This window comes from Amblyraja radiata, chromosome 9 (genome assembly GCF_010909765.2).
Source record: "Amblyraja radiata isolate CabotCenter1 chromosome 9, sAmbRad1.1.pri, whole genome shotgun sequence".
In the NCBI taxonomy this organism is placed as follows: Eukaryota; Metazoa; Chordata; class Chondrichthyes; order Rajiformes; family Rajidae; genus Amblyraja; species Amblyraja radiata.
Window position 1 is genome coordinate 38,046,504 of NC_045964.1, and position 15,549 is coordinate 38,062,052.

Genomic DNA, 15,549 nt, shown 5'->3' on the forward strand with positions numbered 1-15,549 from the left:
CATGTGATTTTTTCTATTACAAATCTTAAATTGTGGAGTACAGAGGCAAAATAATAAATGATGGGTCTTTGTCCCAAACATTATGGAGGGCACTGTATCTTTAATCAACATTTTTATCTCTATGTGCAAGCCCCTTGCCCTCCCCTCCCCCCCCCCCCCCCATCCCTCAGAACAAAGTATATTTAATGTCAATAGTTTTGTTTATTGTCACATGTACCAAAATACAGTGAAAATATTTTGTTGCGTGGATGATTAGCAATTAATTGTGCTGTAGTGGGCTATGCTATGATTTCCAAGTCCCCCAATAGCTCTTGCAATCTTTGGTGGCAAATCCTTAGTGTCGTCAGGATTTTCAGGAATCCTATAACTGATCACCATCATCATCCTTGATTGTCATCTTGCAAAGCAACAGTTGTACAGTGCAAAATGAGAAGACGTTTCCTACGGCATCGCACATAAAACTTAAACATTTCATGCATAAAATAAAAACAATAAAAAAACAATCCAGTTCCTGATAAAACAGTACGAATAGTTTTAAAAAGTGCAGGTAAAAACAGCAACATTAAAATACAGTCATAAAATGTCCAGTGGCCAGAGCCAGTGCCAGAGTTATTACTCAGTGCCAGTTATTAAATTGTCAGTGCAAAGCAACAGAATCAGGTGGAGTGACTGTTTAGCAGCCTCAAAGCCTGTGGAAGGAAGCTGTTTAGCTGTCTGGTTGTCCGGGCTTTGATGCTACGGTATCTCTTTCATGATGGCAGGAGATCTAGATGTGTGTGGAGGGGGTGCAGTCTGTCCTTTGCTATGCTCAGTGCTTTTTTCAGGCAGCGGCTCTGGAACAGTTCTTGAACCGAGGGTAGGGAGACGCCAATGATCCTCTCTGCTCCCCTCACTACCCTCTGCAGAGACTTCCTGTCTGAGCAGTTACAGTTGGAGTACAGTTAGAGTTGATGTTATGCAAGCCTGCCGAGCAGCCGGTAGTACTAAAGGGTTCCTCCGCACAGACAAACAGGGGAAAAGGAAGAATTTTAAATAGGTTTAATAAAGATTAGAGTGTTAGATACATTTTAAATGGGTTTGATAAATACTTTAATGTTAAATAAAGACTTTCATTTAATGCTCTAAAATATATTAAAAGCTTAAATGTAAATATTTAAAATGACAAATGTTAAAAACCCTTGTGAATTGAAATTTTCATGTGTGGTAACAGATAACAGTGCAGGCTTAGAAACGGGTTAAATTACGTATAAATCAGGCAGAATTGTAGAAGGATATGGAGCATGGGTGGCTGAACAGAGTTAACATACAGATCACACACATGGCAATAAACACCTGAACAATGTATTCATGATGCTACGTTCTTCTTGTCATTTTACCCTCTCTCTATAAACAGCAAGTTTATAGAGAGAGGGCCTCTTGCACTTCTCTGTACTTAAAATCCAGGTAAGTGGTACTGGGTTTTCTGACAGAAACATATTCCCAGAGATATTCTTAAATATAATGGTTAAAATGAGCTAAATAGCCCTTCAGTTTGTGTTAATCTTAAAGCAACGCATTAACATTTTGCATTAACATTGTTTGTAGTTTTCCATATTCTAAAATACTAAATTCTGACAAAAATAAATGTACATGTGGCACTAGATTGCCGTTTCAGATTTTACATTTTAAATTTACCGTCCTTTCAAAAACTACAATTATTTTGAAAATCAGTTGACCAAACTTTGGCTTCAAAAGAAGATTTTATCTTTGATTTGTGAACCACTTGCCCAAAATGTAATTTTAAAAAAATGTTGTCTTTAATGTCTGTCAAATATCACATAATGGCATTGTTGCCATTATTCCCAGTTGGTTTAAATTTAAAAAATATTCAATGTAACTTTTAAATTGTGAAGCTTATTATTACAATAGACTAAATTATATAATTTTGAATCTTACTAGAGTTTTTGTTTTAAATATATAATGTATATGTGTATAACAGGATCTTTTTCCAAGATGGAGATAAACTCCTGATGTCCAGAAGCAAACACAACAGAATTAAAACAGATGAGTTCAATATCTCTCTGATAAGCTTTATGTACTGCTATTCACTATTCATAATGAGCTTCCTTGAGGGCACCAAAATGATATTGCAGATTAGATAAATGCTGAACCCTTTTGCTATGTGCTAACAGCAGGTGATTTTTCTTGCCTATGGGATCTATGTGGTGCTTTTCATAGGAAGACAATTACTAATCATCACTGCATTGTCCAAAGCACGTTTCATTATTTTCAAGCAGTTTGCAACCTTTGGTGAAGTGCCAAACTATTCTAAACATAGCTGTTCCTAATAAGCTCAGCATTGAATTCAACAAGCTTGATTGGTGGTTGTCAGTCGGATAAGAGGTAATTACGAAATTACAACAGCAATGAAGCAAGGTAGTTGGCAAATGTCCAAAGCAATGCCCTGATAGAAAAATAAAGAGAATCACCTGCAGCTTACAATCAAAAGAAGGTTTGAAGACATGAGCTGCCTACTGGTATTCCTATCTTTTCAGGTCATTTATTGGAAATTCAATAAATGCAGTTGGAAACATAATTAGAGCATTAAAATATTTCATCTCTGTATTTTAGATGGAAGGCACAGTGGTGTGATGAAATGATTTACCTTTGAACTTATCTATAGAATTTTTTCAATCTAGTGGAAAAGGAGTGCCCTTTTCCACAGTATACATCTATATATATTGGGGGGGTTTCTGAGATAAAGGTAACGAGTAATTTCTTTTTTTTATTGGGTTTCAGATACACCCAGTTATAAGACCATAAGACATAGGAGCAGAATTAGGCCATTCGGCCCAGTTGAGTCGGACTGCAAACAAACTAAATTGCTTGATCATTAACTTTACGGAAAAAATGTAATAATCTGTGGACTGTTTTGTGTTTAATTCCTCACATCATCTCCAGCAGTCCCCTGTCAGTGATGTCAGAAGTCCCAAGGTTATTGTTCCACAGAATGTCATCATTGCTTTGTCTAACCTTCGGTATTAAAGTGTTAATTGGCATGGTTTTGACTGCTTCAATTGGAATAGTTTACACTAAGAGGAGATAGAGTGGCATTATGGAGTATGGCGGCGCCCTGGTTGGCTGTGGCAGCATTGACTCTCGATAGCGATAGGGACAAGTTTTCTAAAATCCGGCTTCATAACTTGCAGCGGGCAGGTTGCAAGTTAACGTACGATCGTGGGTCATTACTGGAATTACAACAGTTAAGCAGTAGAGACTACGTGGACGTTGAACTTGAGGAACGCCTGCACTGTCTCGGACTGCTGCGTCGGGAGGACCCAGCAGCCTGCAGAGCCGCGGAGACATTCACAAACACTGGCCGCTACAGAAGGACACGGAGGCGGCGCTACAGAAGGCGCTACAGAAGGACACGGAGGCGGCGCTACAGAAGACAGAAGCGGGGTTGTCGAGGTGGGCTAACGGCGAGGCTGAAGGCTAACCCGTGGAGGACACCGCTCCCATCCGTTCTCTTGTCGAATGTCCGCTCTCTGGAAAATAAAATGGATTATTTACATCTGGATCTCACAACAAAAAGGGAGGTGAGAGACTGCTGCGCTATAGTTCTGACAGAGACATGGCTAAACTCATCTGTACCTGATGCGGCTGTTAGCTTAGGGGGGCTAACAACATTCCGGCTCGACAGGGACACTGTTTTGACTGGTAAATCCCGGGGTGGGGGTGTGTGCATCTACACAAACAACAGCTGGTGTAATAATGCTACCGCTGTTTCCAGCCACTGCTCTTCGGACATAGAGTTTTTGACTGTGAAATGCAGGCCATTCTATCTGCCACGGGAGTTTACTGTGGTTAGCATTACTGCTGTATACATCCCCCCCGCGGCCAACACTAAGGAGGGTCTGCGTATTCTCTACCGTTCCATCAGTGAGTTGCAAAGAAATCATCCAGAGGGCGTTGTCATTGTTGCTGGGGACTTTAACCAGGCCAACATGAAGACTGTCCTCCCTCATTTCCATCAATATGTGGACTTTGCTACACGTGGAGAGAATACGCTGGACCGGGTCTACAGTAACATCAAGCAGGCTTTCAGAGCAGTACCCCGGCCTCACCTCGGCTCCTCTGACCACCTCTCCGTAATGCTCATCCCAGCCTATAAGCCCCTGCTGATCAGAGAGAAACCCACTGTGAAGCAGGTTAGAGTCTGGTCTGAGGAAGCTATAGAAGCATTCCAGGGCTGCTTTGAGTGTACGGACTGGGACATGTTCAGGACAGCAGCCACTTACAACCAAAACATCAATGTGGATGAGTATGCCATGTCTGTGTCGGGATACATACAGAAGTGCATGGAGGACGTCACTGTCATCAGGAACATCACAACCCGGGCCAACCACAAACCTTGGATTACTGCAGAGGTGCGTGCCATGCTGAAAGCACGGAATGCGGCTTTTAAATCTGGTGATTTGGGGGCTCTGAGAACAGCGAGAGCCAACCTCAACCGTGAAATAAGGAAAGCAAAGCGCGCCCACGGACAGAAAATCCAGGGTTTCTTCCAGGATGATACCAACACTAGGAACATGTGGAAAGGCATCCGGGCCATAACAAACTACAAGGCCCCTCAGATGTCTTGTAAGGATGACACAGACTTTCTCAATGAACTCAATAATCATTTCGGCAGGTTTGAGGCACTGAACACCACTACAGTGAGGAAATTAGAGCCTCAACCAGGAGAACAGACACTGTCTTTTGAAACTGCTGAAGTCCGCAGAATCCTGGAGGGCATTGACAAGCGAAAGGCAGCCGGACCGGATAACATACCGGGGCGTCTGCTTAGGGGATGTGCCGACCAGCTGGCCCTGGTTCTGACAGACATTTTTAACACCTCCCTGAACCAGGCCATTGTTCCATCATGTTTCAAGACAGCCACCATCATACCAGTTCCCAAAAAGTCCACAATAACCTGCCTGAATGATTACCGCCCCGTAGCACTCACACCAATAATAATTAAGTGCTTTGAGAGGCTTATTAAGCAGCACATGGTCTCTAAACTCCCCTCCAGTTTTGACCCGTTCCAGTTTGCTTATCGCCCGAACCGCTCCACAGAGGATGCTATCTCCTCTGCAGTCCACCTGAGCCTACAACACCTGGAGGAGAAGAACACCCACGTGCGGATGCTGTTTGTTGATTTCAGCTCAGCATTCAATACGATAATCCCCCAGCATCTGGTGAGCAAACTGGCACCCCTAGGATTCAACACCACACTATGCAACTGGATCCTGGATTTCCTTTCTGAAAGACCCCAGTCTGTGCGGGTGGGGAAGAACACCTCCTCGGTCATCACACTGAGCACCGGCTCCCCTCAGGGCTGTGTCCTGAGTCCACTGCTCTTCACATTGATGACACATGACTGTGTCGCCAGGTCCACTACTAACCATATCATCAAATACGCGGATGACACAACAGTAGTGGGCCTCATCCGCAACAACGACGACCAGGCATACAGAGAGGAGGTGAAGCAGCTGGTGAGCTGGTGCAGCAGGAACAACCTTCTCCTAAATGTGGACAAAACCAAGGAGATTGTCGTCGATTTCAGAAGGAAAAATCAGCCCAGTCACACTCCACTTTGCATCAACAACTTAGCAGTGGAGCAGGTGAAAAACATCAAGTTCCTGGGAGTGCATATAACGGATACCTTAACTTGGACTACAAACATCACATCTCTGGTAAAACGGGCACAGCAGCGTTTGTACTTCCTCCGCAGGATGAGAAGATCACACCTCCACCGTCCCATCCTCACCACATTCTACAGAAGCACCATTGAATCAGTCATGACCAGCTGCATCTCTATGTGGTGCGGCGGCTGTACAGCTGCGGACTGGAAGTGCCTTCAGAGAGTGGTGAGGACAGCGGAAAAAATAATTGGGACTTCTCTTCCTTCCATCATGGACATTGGTTACAAACGCTGTCTGACAAGAGCTAAGGGCATTACCAGAGCCCCCACACACCCACAATATGGACTGTTTACACTGCTGAACTCTGGGAGGAGGTACTGCAGCATGAAGAGCGGGACAACCAGGTTCTGCAACAGCTTCATCCCTCAGGCCATAAGACTATTGAACTTACAATCAAACCGAGGCCAGAACTTTCTTATACATTGCCACTTTTAAAAACTTTCCTACATATCTATTTTACAGAACTACGCACATTAAGCACTTTTTATGGACACACTAAGCACTTTTACTGATCGCTTGATATAAATGTTATATTCTGCTGCTACTTTGAAGAGTCAATGCAATGAAATTTCGTTCAATGTGCACTGTGTCTATGTGTATACCTGAATGACAATTAAAGTTAATCTATCTATTATAGTTAGAATTTTCTATTATGATTATTTACATATACAAGTTAAGTTTAAGTTGAAGCCCTTGTTGTTTCGACTTTAAAAGTCACCTTGCTCACCAGCCCCACTCGGCATTTTTTAAAATCATCATCAGGTCAATGCCTCAGTGTTGATTTTAGAATAAAATGCACAAAAATGTGCCGTAGTTTTACAGATGTAGCTTTTTATTTCAAGAGGTGGTTGTCTTTTTTTAATTAACTGTACTTGCTAGTAGTCTCAGATTAACTATTTTCTGCGTCTTCAATTTTCCCCTTTCCAGATTTATGCACATTCACTCCATTAAATACATATCTTTTGATTTGGCAAAATTCTGTATTTAAGCCTTGACGGAAATCATTGACATTAATTTCCCATGCATCTGTAGACAATAGGTGTGAAAAGTAACCTCGACTTTAATGCTAGTCTTGTGAACCAAGTCATCGGTGATCTAAGCTCTGCTAATGCATCCAGTGTTATAGTCACAAAATTAAATACAGAACCTGACTATTCAGACTGCCTGGACTTTTTAGCCTTAATATTACTTTTTCATATAATTCCATTTCTTCAACTTTCTATTTAACTTTATTGTAATAGTTAACAGAATTGATTGAAAGCTACAGCATTGAAACAGGTCCATGAGCTCACAAATCTATGCCAACCATTCATCACCCGTTCACACTAGTTCTATGTTACCCCATTTTCGCATCCACTCCCTACTCCCTAGAGGCAATTTACAGAGGCCAATCAACCTACAAACCCACACATCTTTGGTATGTGGGAGGAATCAGAGCACCCAGAGGAAACCGATGCGGTTATGAGGAGAGCAGAATGTCCACACAGATAGCACCCAAGGTTAGATTGGACCCAAGTCTCTGGCACTATGAGGCAGAAGCAGCTGTGCCATTGTGCCGCCTGAATTGATTCAGTAGCTAAGTTTCTGAAAATTATATTGCAACCTTGCCTCTTGGGAATTGAACCGCTTTTTCAAAATTGAAAATGTAGTTGCTCGTGTTAACATAATATATTTAGGTCAGATCATTTAGATCAGTTCATTTTCTTTTGAATTATATATTAGACTTTAAGTATTTAAAATGTATTTGTTGTTTTATATAAATGGCCGAATTCCACCATTCACTCACTGCAAGTTTTTTCCACTCAGTCTTATGCTTTATAATTTCCTCTTGTGTTATATTTTACAATCACTGGAAAGGTGTGTTACTGTTTATTTCATTACTCGGGCGATCCTCAGGTTTACAGCCATTTGGCTCAGACGTTTGCCGCTACAGAATTCATTAATCACTATTCAAAAATTTGAGAAACAGAATTAGATAATAGATAGACAATGGACAATAGGAGCAGGAGTAGGCCATTCGGCCCTTCGAGCCAGCACTGCCATTCAATGTGATCATGGCTGATCATCCCTAATCAGTACCCCGTTCCTGCCTTCTCCCTATATCCCCTGATTCCGCTATCTTTAAGAGCCCTATCTAGCTCTCTCTTGAAAGTATCCAGAGAACTGGCAGAGAATTCCACAGACTCACAACTCTCTGTGTGAAGAAGTGTTTCCGCATCTCCATTCTAAACTGCTTACCTCTTATTCTTAAACTGTGGCCCCTGGTTCTGGACTCCCCCAACATCGGGAACATTTTTCCTGCCTCTAGCATATCAAAACCCTTAATAATCTTATATGTTTCAATCAGATTCCCTCTCATCCTTCTAAACTCCAGAGTATACAAGCCCAGCCGCTCCATTCTCTCAGCATATGACAGTCCTGCCATCCCGGGAATTAACCTTGTAAACCTATGCTGCACTCAAACCAGAATTATTAAAAATAAGTATTTTGCTTCTCAAAGAATGCAGAAATAACATGCCTCGCAAAATGGGAAATTACAATACAGACCATGTCGAGGAGTGCAATCCCCCTCTTTCCCCTTACCCCCCCACCGCCCCATAATGGAGGGATTGCCTGTGCAAGATTGCATTCGCAGTACTCTCTGAACTCAGTACAGACAATCCTCGCATTATCTGCACTATTGCACTAATGATAGTATTATTACACTAATAAGGAATTGTATTTAATCCTGCTTTTAATTACCAGTAAATTGCTTATCATTGGTATAGGAAATTGAAAGGGTCATAATCCAGTGTTTTGCTGATTTTGATATTCATTGGCAAAAGTTAGTTGAACATTTGATCACGTGCCTCTCAAAATGAACGCTCAACTATACCTTGAAAAGAGACATTATTGTTGACTAACAGACCTTTTAAATACTAGTTGCCAGTGTATTTGAGTACTGCTTTTGTGTAATCCATGTTAGCATCTTGATTCCATGATTCTTGCTCTTTGATTGTCATTTCTAGATCTCCTTTCCTTCCAATAACTTTCCTTCCTGAACTTAAAGCCTCGCCATCTCCCAATTCCACCAAGCTTTAGCATTTTCTCTCCACTCTGCTCTCTAAGCGAACCTTGAGCTGATAAAGAAATGGTTGCTGCCAGCCTTCTTTCACCAGCCTTTTGCATAGCTGAAACATTAGGATATGGGCCAAACGAGGGCAGGTGGGATTCGTGTAGATGGGGCATATTGGTCAGTGTGGTAAACCTGGGCCAATGGCCCCATTTACAAGCTGTATGACTATTAGAGCATTTGATACATATGCTTGGTTCCACTGCGGTGCTGAAACAAACTGGGGGTTACAGGTATACACATGCAGTGTTGGTGGCACGTGGAACCAAATATACGTGTGTCTTTAGATTCCATCCTTCAGTGTTCTCTCTGCCATTGACAATGACAATGAGTATCTGATAGATTGATATTCAAATAATGTTTTTAAAGTTTCAAACTTTTGCTGTATAACAGTTATTAAATTGCTCAATTGACATTGACTTTAACAGAAACCAAAAAACATAACAAGCTGGAGCGAGAGTGTTGGCTGGAAAATGTTATGTAATAAAGCTGCCATAATAAAATTCCAAAGTACATGGACATTTTTGAGAGAGAGCATTAAAAATAACCAAAGCAATATAATCAAGCTATTTGTATTGTCTTGGGTGACTTTCTGTAGTTTAATGGCCTGGACTTTGCTGGAGAATGCAGACATTTCTGCATAAAAATGCTGACATTCCTCAGTCTAATTGCAAATAGGTTTAGGCACTTCCATGCAATTCCTTGGTCCCATACTGTACTCCCCATGGAGTCAAGAAGTAAAGCAGAATATTTTTAAGATTTCTCCAACACCAATGCTGTGGAATATGCTCTCTGGTCTGGCACAGGGTCTGCAAGACCATTGGGTTGAGGGGTTGTCAGCTAAAAAATATAATAAAATGTTATTTATTTGATTTTTGCTAATTGCTAATTTTATGTTGTAAATTTTAATCTTAATTCATTTTAATAAGTTTCTGAATATTAGAGATAATTGGCATTAGATATGTGATAGCCAGCTTAGCAGGAGGCAGGGCTTTACTGTTTTCAAAGGTATTACTGAATTTCATTTGTTCTGATATGTCTGCATCACTCCATTACATCAATTAAGTCAGTGTCGTCACTCGAGTCCTTACCACTTGAATCCATCTGGACAAACACGATTTTTCATTCGCCTCTGTTGAGTTCAGACAGGTGGTGACTAAATAGTGAATCACCGTCTGTAAAATCTGGGAAAACATATTAGTATTAAGCCAGAAATTGTGTTTCATTAGAGGCTGGATGCAGCTGAAGTGATTCTAGTTTGAGACAAAATATAGTTTCACCAAGATGTTGTTGGATGGATTGACGATTTTTCAATTTTAATCCTAATTGCATTAAGTTATCTCTGAGTCTAGTAACATAGTAAATTAAATGTACAGTACAATTACTTGTACATTGTATTGTCCCTGACATTAAGAAACCTTTCAAAAACTTTACTTTAAAATCAATGAAAATGCAAACATTTTTTTCAAGTTAAAATAGTAAACCAGCGACAAATAATTAGATTAAAAAAGGAACTTAACCATTTTCCCCTTTCTTCTTCAAGGTTTTACAATCTCCTTTAAAATATGTGACTTGCAGATCACCTAGTTTCATATGGGCGATCTCAGCAAGTTCCTGCTCTACTACTGGACTCCATGTGATTGATTGATAAAAATACATCTATTGATGCTCCTGAACACATCATCAGTGATGTAACATCCTTTGCAGGAGTACAACCCAGAAAGAGTCAACAAAGCTTAGCCATTAAGTTTGGAACTTGCATTTGCACATGTGCTAATAAGTTGAGGACTTGTGCTGAGAAATGCACGGAATTCCCATTTAAGAGTGAAACCCAAACATGTTTCAAGCAAACCACACAATCTTTGTATCTTGAGAGAATGTGTTTAAATTGAACCATACGTGTGTAGGAAAGAACCATACATGATTGATTAAACTACAGTTTTTTAATTTATAATTTTTAACTGATTCAAATTATCAATTAATCAAAAATGTTCTTTTACAAATCATTCCACTCTTATTTTACAGTGAGGAGTCGCATTCAGCAAGGTTTGATTTCAGTTGCTGCCCGAACTGTGATAATACATTTGGTAAATCATGTTGGCCATTATCCGTTGAGTGGAGGTCCAGCAATGCTGACCAGTTTGATAAGTGAAAACCATGACAATCCCTTCACTGACTGTACTGAACTTTCCCCTGAACTTTTTGAGAATCCAAATCTTCAGTTTTTTGTGCTGAACAGTACTACTCTTATCTCATACTTGGAAATCCCCATTGAGGGCAATATCCCAGGAGGAGGAATGTCAGCTGGACTTTCAACAGCTACCTCTAATGTTAGAGTTGTGATGCGTGATATTTCTGGTAAGTACTCCTGGGATTCTGCAATTTTATATGGACCGCCTCATTGCTGTCAACAAAGGCAAACTCACAAGTTGACAAATGTTTATAACGAGGAACAAATGTCTGAACCTGTCTTTAGTGAAACAGAAATTACTGATGTTGATTTAAAAGACTACCTCGTACCTCGAACAAAAAGAAGGTGCAGAGAAATTGTGCCGTCTTGGGATGCAATTCATGATGATGAAGATGCCTTGGATGAGATGTTGCAGTATCTGGGTTCCACTAGTCCAGAATGCCTCCAGAGAGCTGGTGTGCAACTCAATATCCCTGCTCCCCCTCCAGTTTGTATTTCAGAAAAACAGGAAAATGATGTAATCAATGCAATTCTAAAACAGTACACTGAAGAGGAGGAATTTGTGGAGAGACACGGCAATGACCTGAGTATGAAAGCTACAGAACAGGAGGAACCATGCCCACAGGAACCTCAGTCTGTCTTTTACTACTGCAGAATGCTGTTAAATATTCTTGGCATGAATTCCTGGGACAAAAGGTAAGATATTTCAGAATGTGTAACTTTATTTTTGAGTTTTTTATTGAACTATTTCCATATTGTATTAAAGCAGTGTGTCCTTGTTAGGTCATGTTCATAAAATAAAATAAACAAAAAATGTTCTTATGTTTTTGACAACAACTATTATATGGTCCCTGCAGTTTTTAAAATCATGAAAAAATTAATGGACAATAAACAAATTGGATTCATTTGCTGTAAATTATGTTTTCTATGCTGATGTTTTTAATAATATTTCAGTGTATTCTGGTTTTGATTTACTGCAGTAAGCTTTGTCTATATTGGGGAACAAATTATGTTGCCCATTCTAATTTTAATATTGTTTAATTGTAGAACCAGTTTCCATCTTCTGAAGAAAAATGAAAAGCTTTTGCGAGAACTGAAAAATCTAGACTCTAGGCAATGGTGAATGTTTATTTGTGATACCCTTCACTTTTGTTCTTGTATGTTTCATTAATGTATAGCATGAATGTAAGAGCTTTTTGTCCATAAAGGCAAGAGACAAAAGAATATCACATTGCAGCACATTCTCACCATGTTGGCTATTAAAGCTCAAGTCTTTATTAGCAGAGAATGTGCTGGGCTGTGAAGTCACTTCACTGGATGATTAGTCCAGTTTTTTAAACTGCAAGATAGTCAATTTTAATGCTATGTGTCCAGAATTTAATTGAATTAACTAACCTAGCACAGATACGACAATTGAATTTGGGGCTTTACTGGCTCAGCAATTAGGCATCAAATAGCTGAACTATTGCGAATGCAACTCATTTGTCCATTTTCAAGGAAGATATGTTATGAAAACTGAGTAGAGCTGGAATAAGGAACCCAATCATACATACTTACATCAGTACTTCCAGTGCTCTAACAGCATCCCTCGTTGTTGGTCATTTGTTGGCACCTTCTATGCCTTTTTAGTTACACTAATTGGAGTGTAGGAAGTCAGTGTCAGAATTGTGTTAAAGTGGGGCTTGAGCATGATAACAAGATGTTAACATTGAGTCTTCAGTGGACTGATTCAGCCAGAAACTGATATCATGGCAACCTTTTGGAGGAGCTGAGATGGATGACCTGAAATTCTCAATTATACATCAGACTCTTAGTATGTTCTAGTATATTCAAGTAACTCAGCACACTAATCTGGAAGTCAATAAAAATATACTAATCTATTTGATCACTTGCAAATTGTTCTTTAGTATAAAGACTATTTGTCGATGCTTAATAAACTGACATTTTATGTTGGCAATGTCAAGGGAACTCTGTGTCACATTCGTGTTTTTGCTCTGATCTGTTTATGTAAGCGTTACTGTAACAAAGTCATTGAATAAGTGTTCAGTAACTTTTTTTACATGTTAGAGTTTGAAATATTTAGTAAGTCTTGACATTCATCAGTGTAGTAGCATAGAAATTAAAGCAAAATAAACATTCTATATTGATATTTTTCATTTTTTTTAAACCATCTTTTGTCTTGCACAGTCGAGAAACACACAAAATAGCAGTGTTTTATGTTGCTGAAGGACAGGAAGATAAGCACTCCATTCTAACAAACACTGGAGGGAGCCAATCCTACGAAGATTTTGTGGCAGGTCTTGGTTGGGAGGTAAAACGTCATGTCATTTCTAAATTCATTTTCAATGTCTCTTAATGAAACTGTACAAATTAATGTTTTTCGCATTGAAAATGTTTTGGTATTAACTAATGCTGTATAATACTATGTTTATAAATCTCAAAACTGACTGCTCTTTGATGACTATAATTTTATGTTATCTTGAGATGTTTGCCATTAGCTTCATTGAAGTATTATTCTCTCTTCATAAATAAACATTGGGTTAATTGACTTCTTTAATTAGATGCTGGCTTTGGTTGATGCTTGTTAGCCTGCATTGCAGTGGTGAGATTTGTCCAATATAATGATCATCATTGTCATTTTTGTGCCAAGCCACTAGAGATGGGAGAGTTATTAAACTTCTCTTCAGTTTTTACGGACAGTAAAATCTTGGAAGCCAAGAAATTGAAGCATATTATTTGTGATGTCTTACCAAAGAGGAGATATTGGTGATTTTGGAGCTAATTTAGATGGATAAATCCTCCGGGCCTTGACCAAGTGTATTCTGAGATAGTGGGAAGCTAGGGAAGAAATTCTGGAGGTCCTTGCAGAGATATTTGCATCATCTTTAACCACTGGTTTGGGGAGACTACCAATGCTGTACCAATATATAAGAAGGGCAGCAAGGACATGCCAGGGGAACTACAGGCTGGTGAGACTAACGTCAAAGGTTTAGTTTAGTTTAGAGATACAGTGCAGAAACAGGCCGGTTGGCCCACCATGACCGCACGACCAGCAATCCCCAAACACTTGCACAGTCCTACACACTAGGGACAATTTACAATCTTTACCGAAGCCAATTAACCTACAAACCTGAAGGTACACAAAATTGCTGGGGAAACTCAGCGGGTGCAGCAGCATCTATGGAGCGAAGGAAATAGGCGACGTTTCGGGCCAAAACCCTTCTTCAGACAGTTCAGTCTGAAGAAGGGTTTCGGCCTGAAACGTCGCCTATTTCCTTCGCTCCATAGATGCTGCTGAACCCGCTGAGTTTCCCCAGCAATTTTGTGTACCTTCGATATTCCAGCATCTGCAGTTCCCTTTTGAACACAACCTACAAACCTGTATGTCTTTGGAGTGTGGGAGGAAACCGGGGGAAACCCACATGGTCACTAGGAGAATGTACAAACTCCGTACAGATAGCACCGGTAGTTGGGATTAATCGCGAGTCTCTGCCGCTCTAAAGATCAGATTCAGATTCAGATTCAACTTTAATTGTCATTGTCAGTGTACAGTACAGAGACAACGAAATGCAGTACCATGCAGTAAAGCAGCAACTCTCCCGCTGTGTCACAGTGCAGACAAATGAAATGGCATCATACTGTCAGAGTAAAGGTATGCTGGTCAATTCCAAGGATATCCACAAGTCCCTGTGCTCCATACCATAGTTTTGAACATTCATATGGCATTAGAAAAGATATGTAAACAGCCAATTGGTGGCTTGAGATACAACTATTGTTTTGTCTCCAAGAAACTAACTTCCAATGTTTTGCAGGACTCTGCTTCTGAGCTGAATTAGAATTGTTGAGAGATGCATTTGGTTATGCAAACTTATTAACTTGGTTTCACTGATTTTCTGTGAAAGAATGTGTTCCTAGCGCTTACCAAAATTTAATTCCATAAATGCCTATTTATGCCAGTCGCTTCCAGTTGCATAATATGGGACTTCCAGTGCACATAATATGTGCAACGAAAATTCCTAATTGGTCAGCGTCACAAATTTTATTAAGGATGTGACATTTTGCAGCTTAATCATCTTTAGCACGGATATTTACTGCTAAACTTAATATGTTCTTCCTTTTCACATTCTGTGCTTGAAGCATTTAACTAGCTAAAATGCATTTTCATAGTCTTATCATTTTTACTCATGTCTTCATTTCTTGTTTAAGGTTAACCTTACCAATCATTGTGGTTTCATGGGTGGACTACAAAAAAATAAGAGCACTGGGCTGTCAACTCCATATTTTGCTACCTCGACTGTAGAAGTAATGTTTCACGTATCTACAAGAATGCCTTCTGATTCAGATGATTCTTTAACAAAAAAGGTACGTTATCATTAAAAATATATTTATGTATTATTTCTTAAACTCGTCTTAATTTATAAGAACCTAGTTTTGAAATTGATATCACTAGTATATTGCCAGATTTCATAATTGATGGGTTATTTATGGTTGCTGCCTTGTTTCCATTGTAGTGTTTGGTT

General features: G+C 39.7%; 1 protein-coding gene across 9 annotated transcripts in view; it reads left to right on the forward strand.

Annotated features, from left to right (window-relative positions):
- Positions 1–15,549, forward strand: part of ralgapa1 (Ral GTPase activating protein catalytic subunit alpha 1) — a 155,117-nt gene that overhangs the window by 106,612 nt on the left and 32,956 nt on the right. For all 9 annotated transcript variants that reach the window (XR_004413089.1, XM_033027146.1, XM_033027140.1 and 6 more), the window contains 4 exons: positions 10,864–11,725; positions 12,077–12,148; positions 13,217–13,340; positions 15,236–15,391. Coding sequence is in view for 8 of the 9 variants with exons in the window: in XM_033027146.1 (XP_032883037.1) it covers positions 10,864–11,725; positions 12,077–12,148; positions 13,217–13,340; positions 15,236–15,391 (1,214 nt within the window). In the remaining variant the exon portion in view is untranslated. The remainder of the gene's footprint in view (positions 1–10,863; positions 11,726–12,076; positions 12,149–13,216; positions 13,341–15,235; positions 15,392–15,549) is intronic.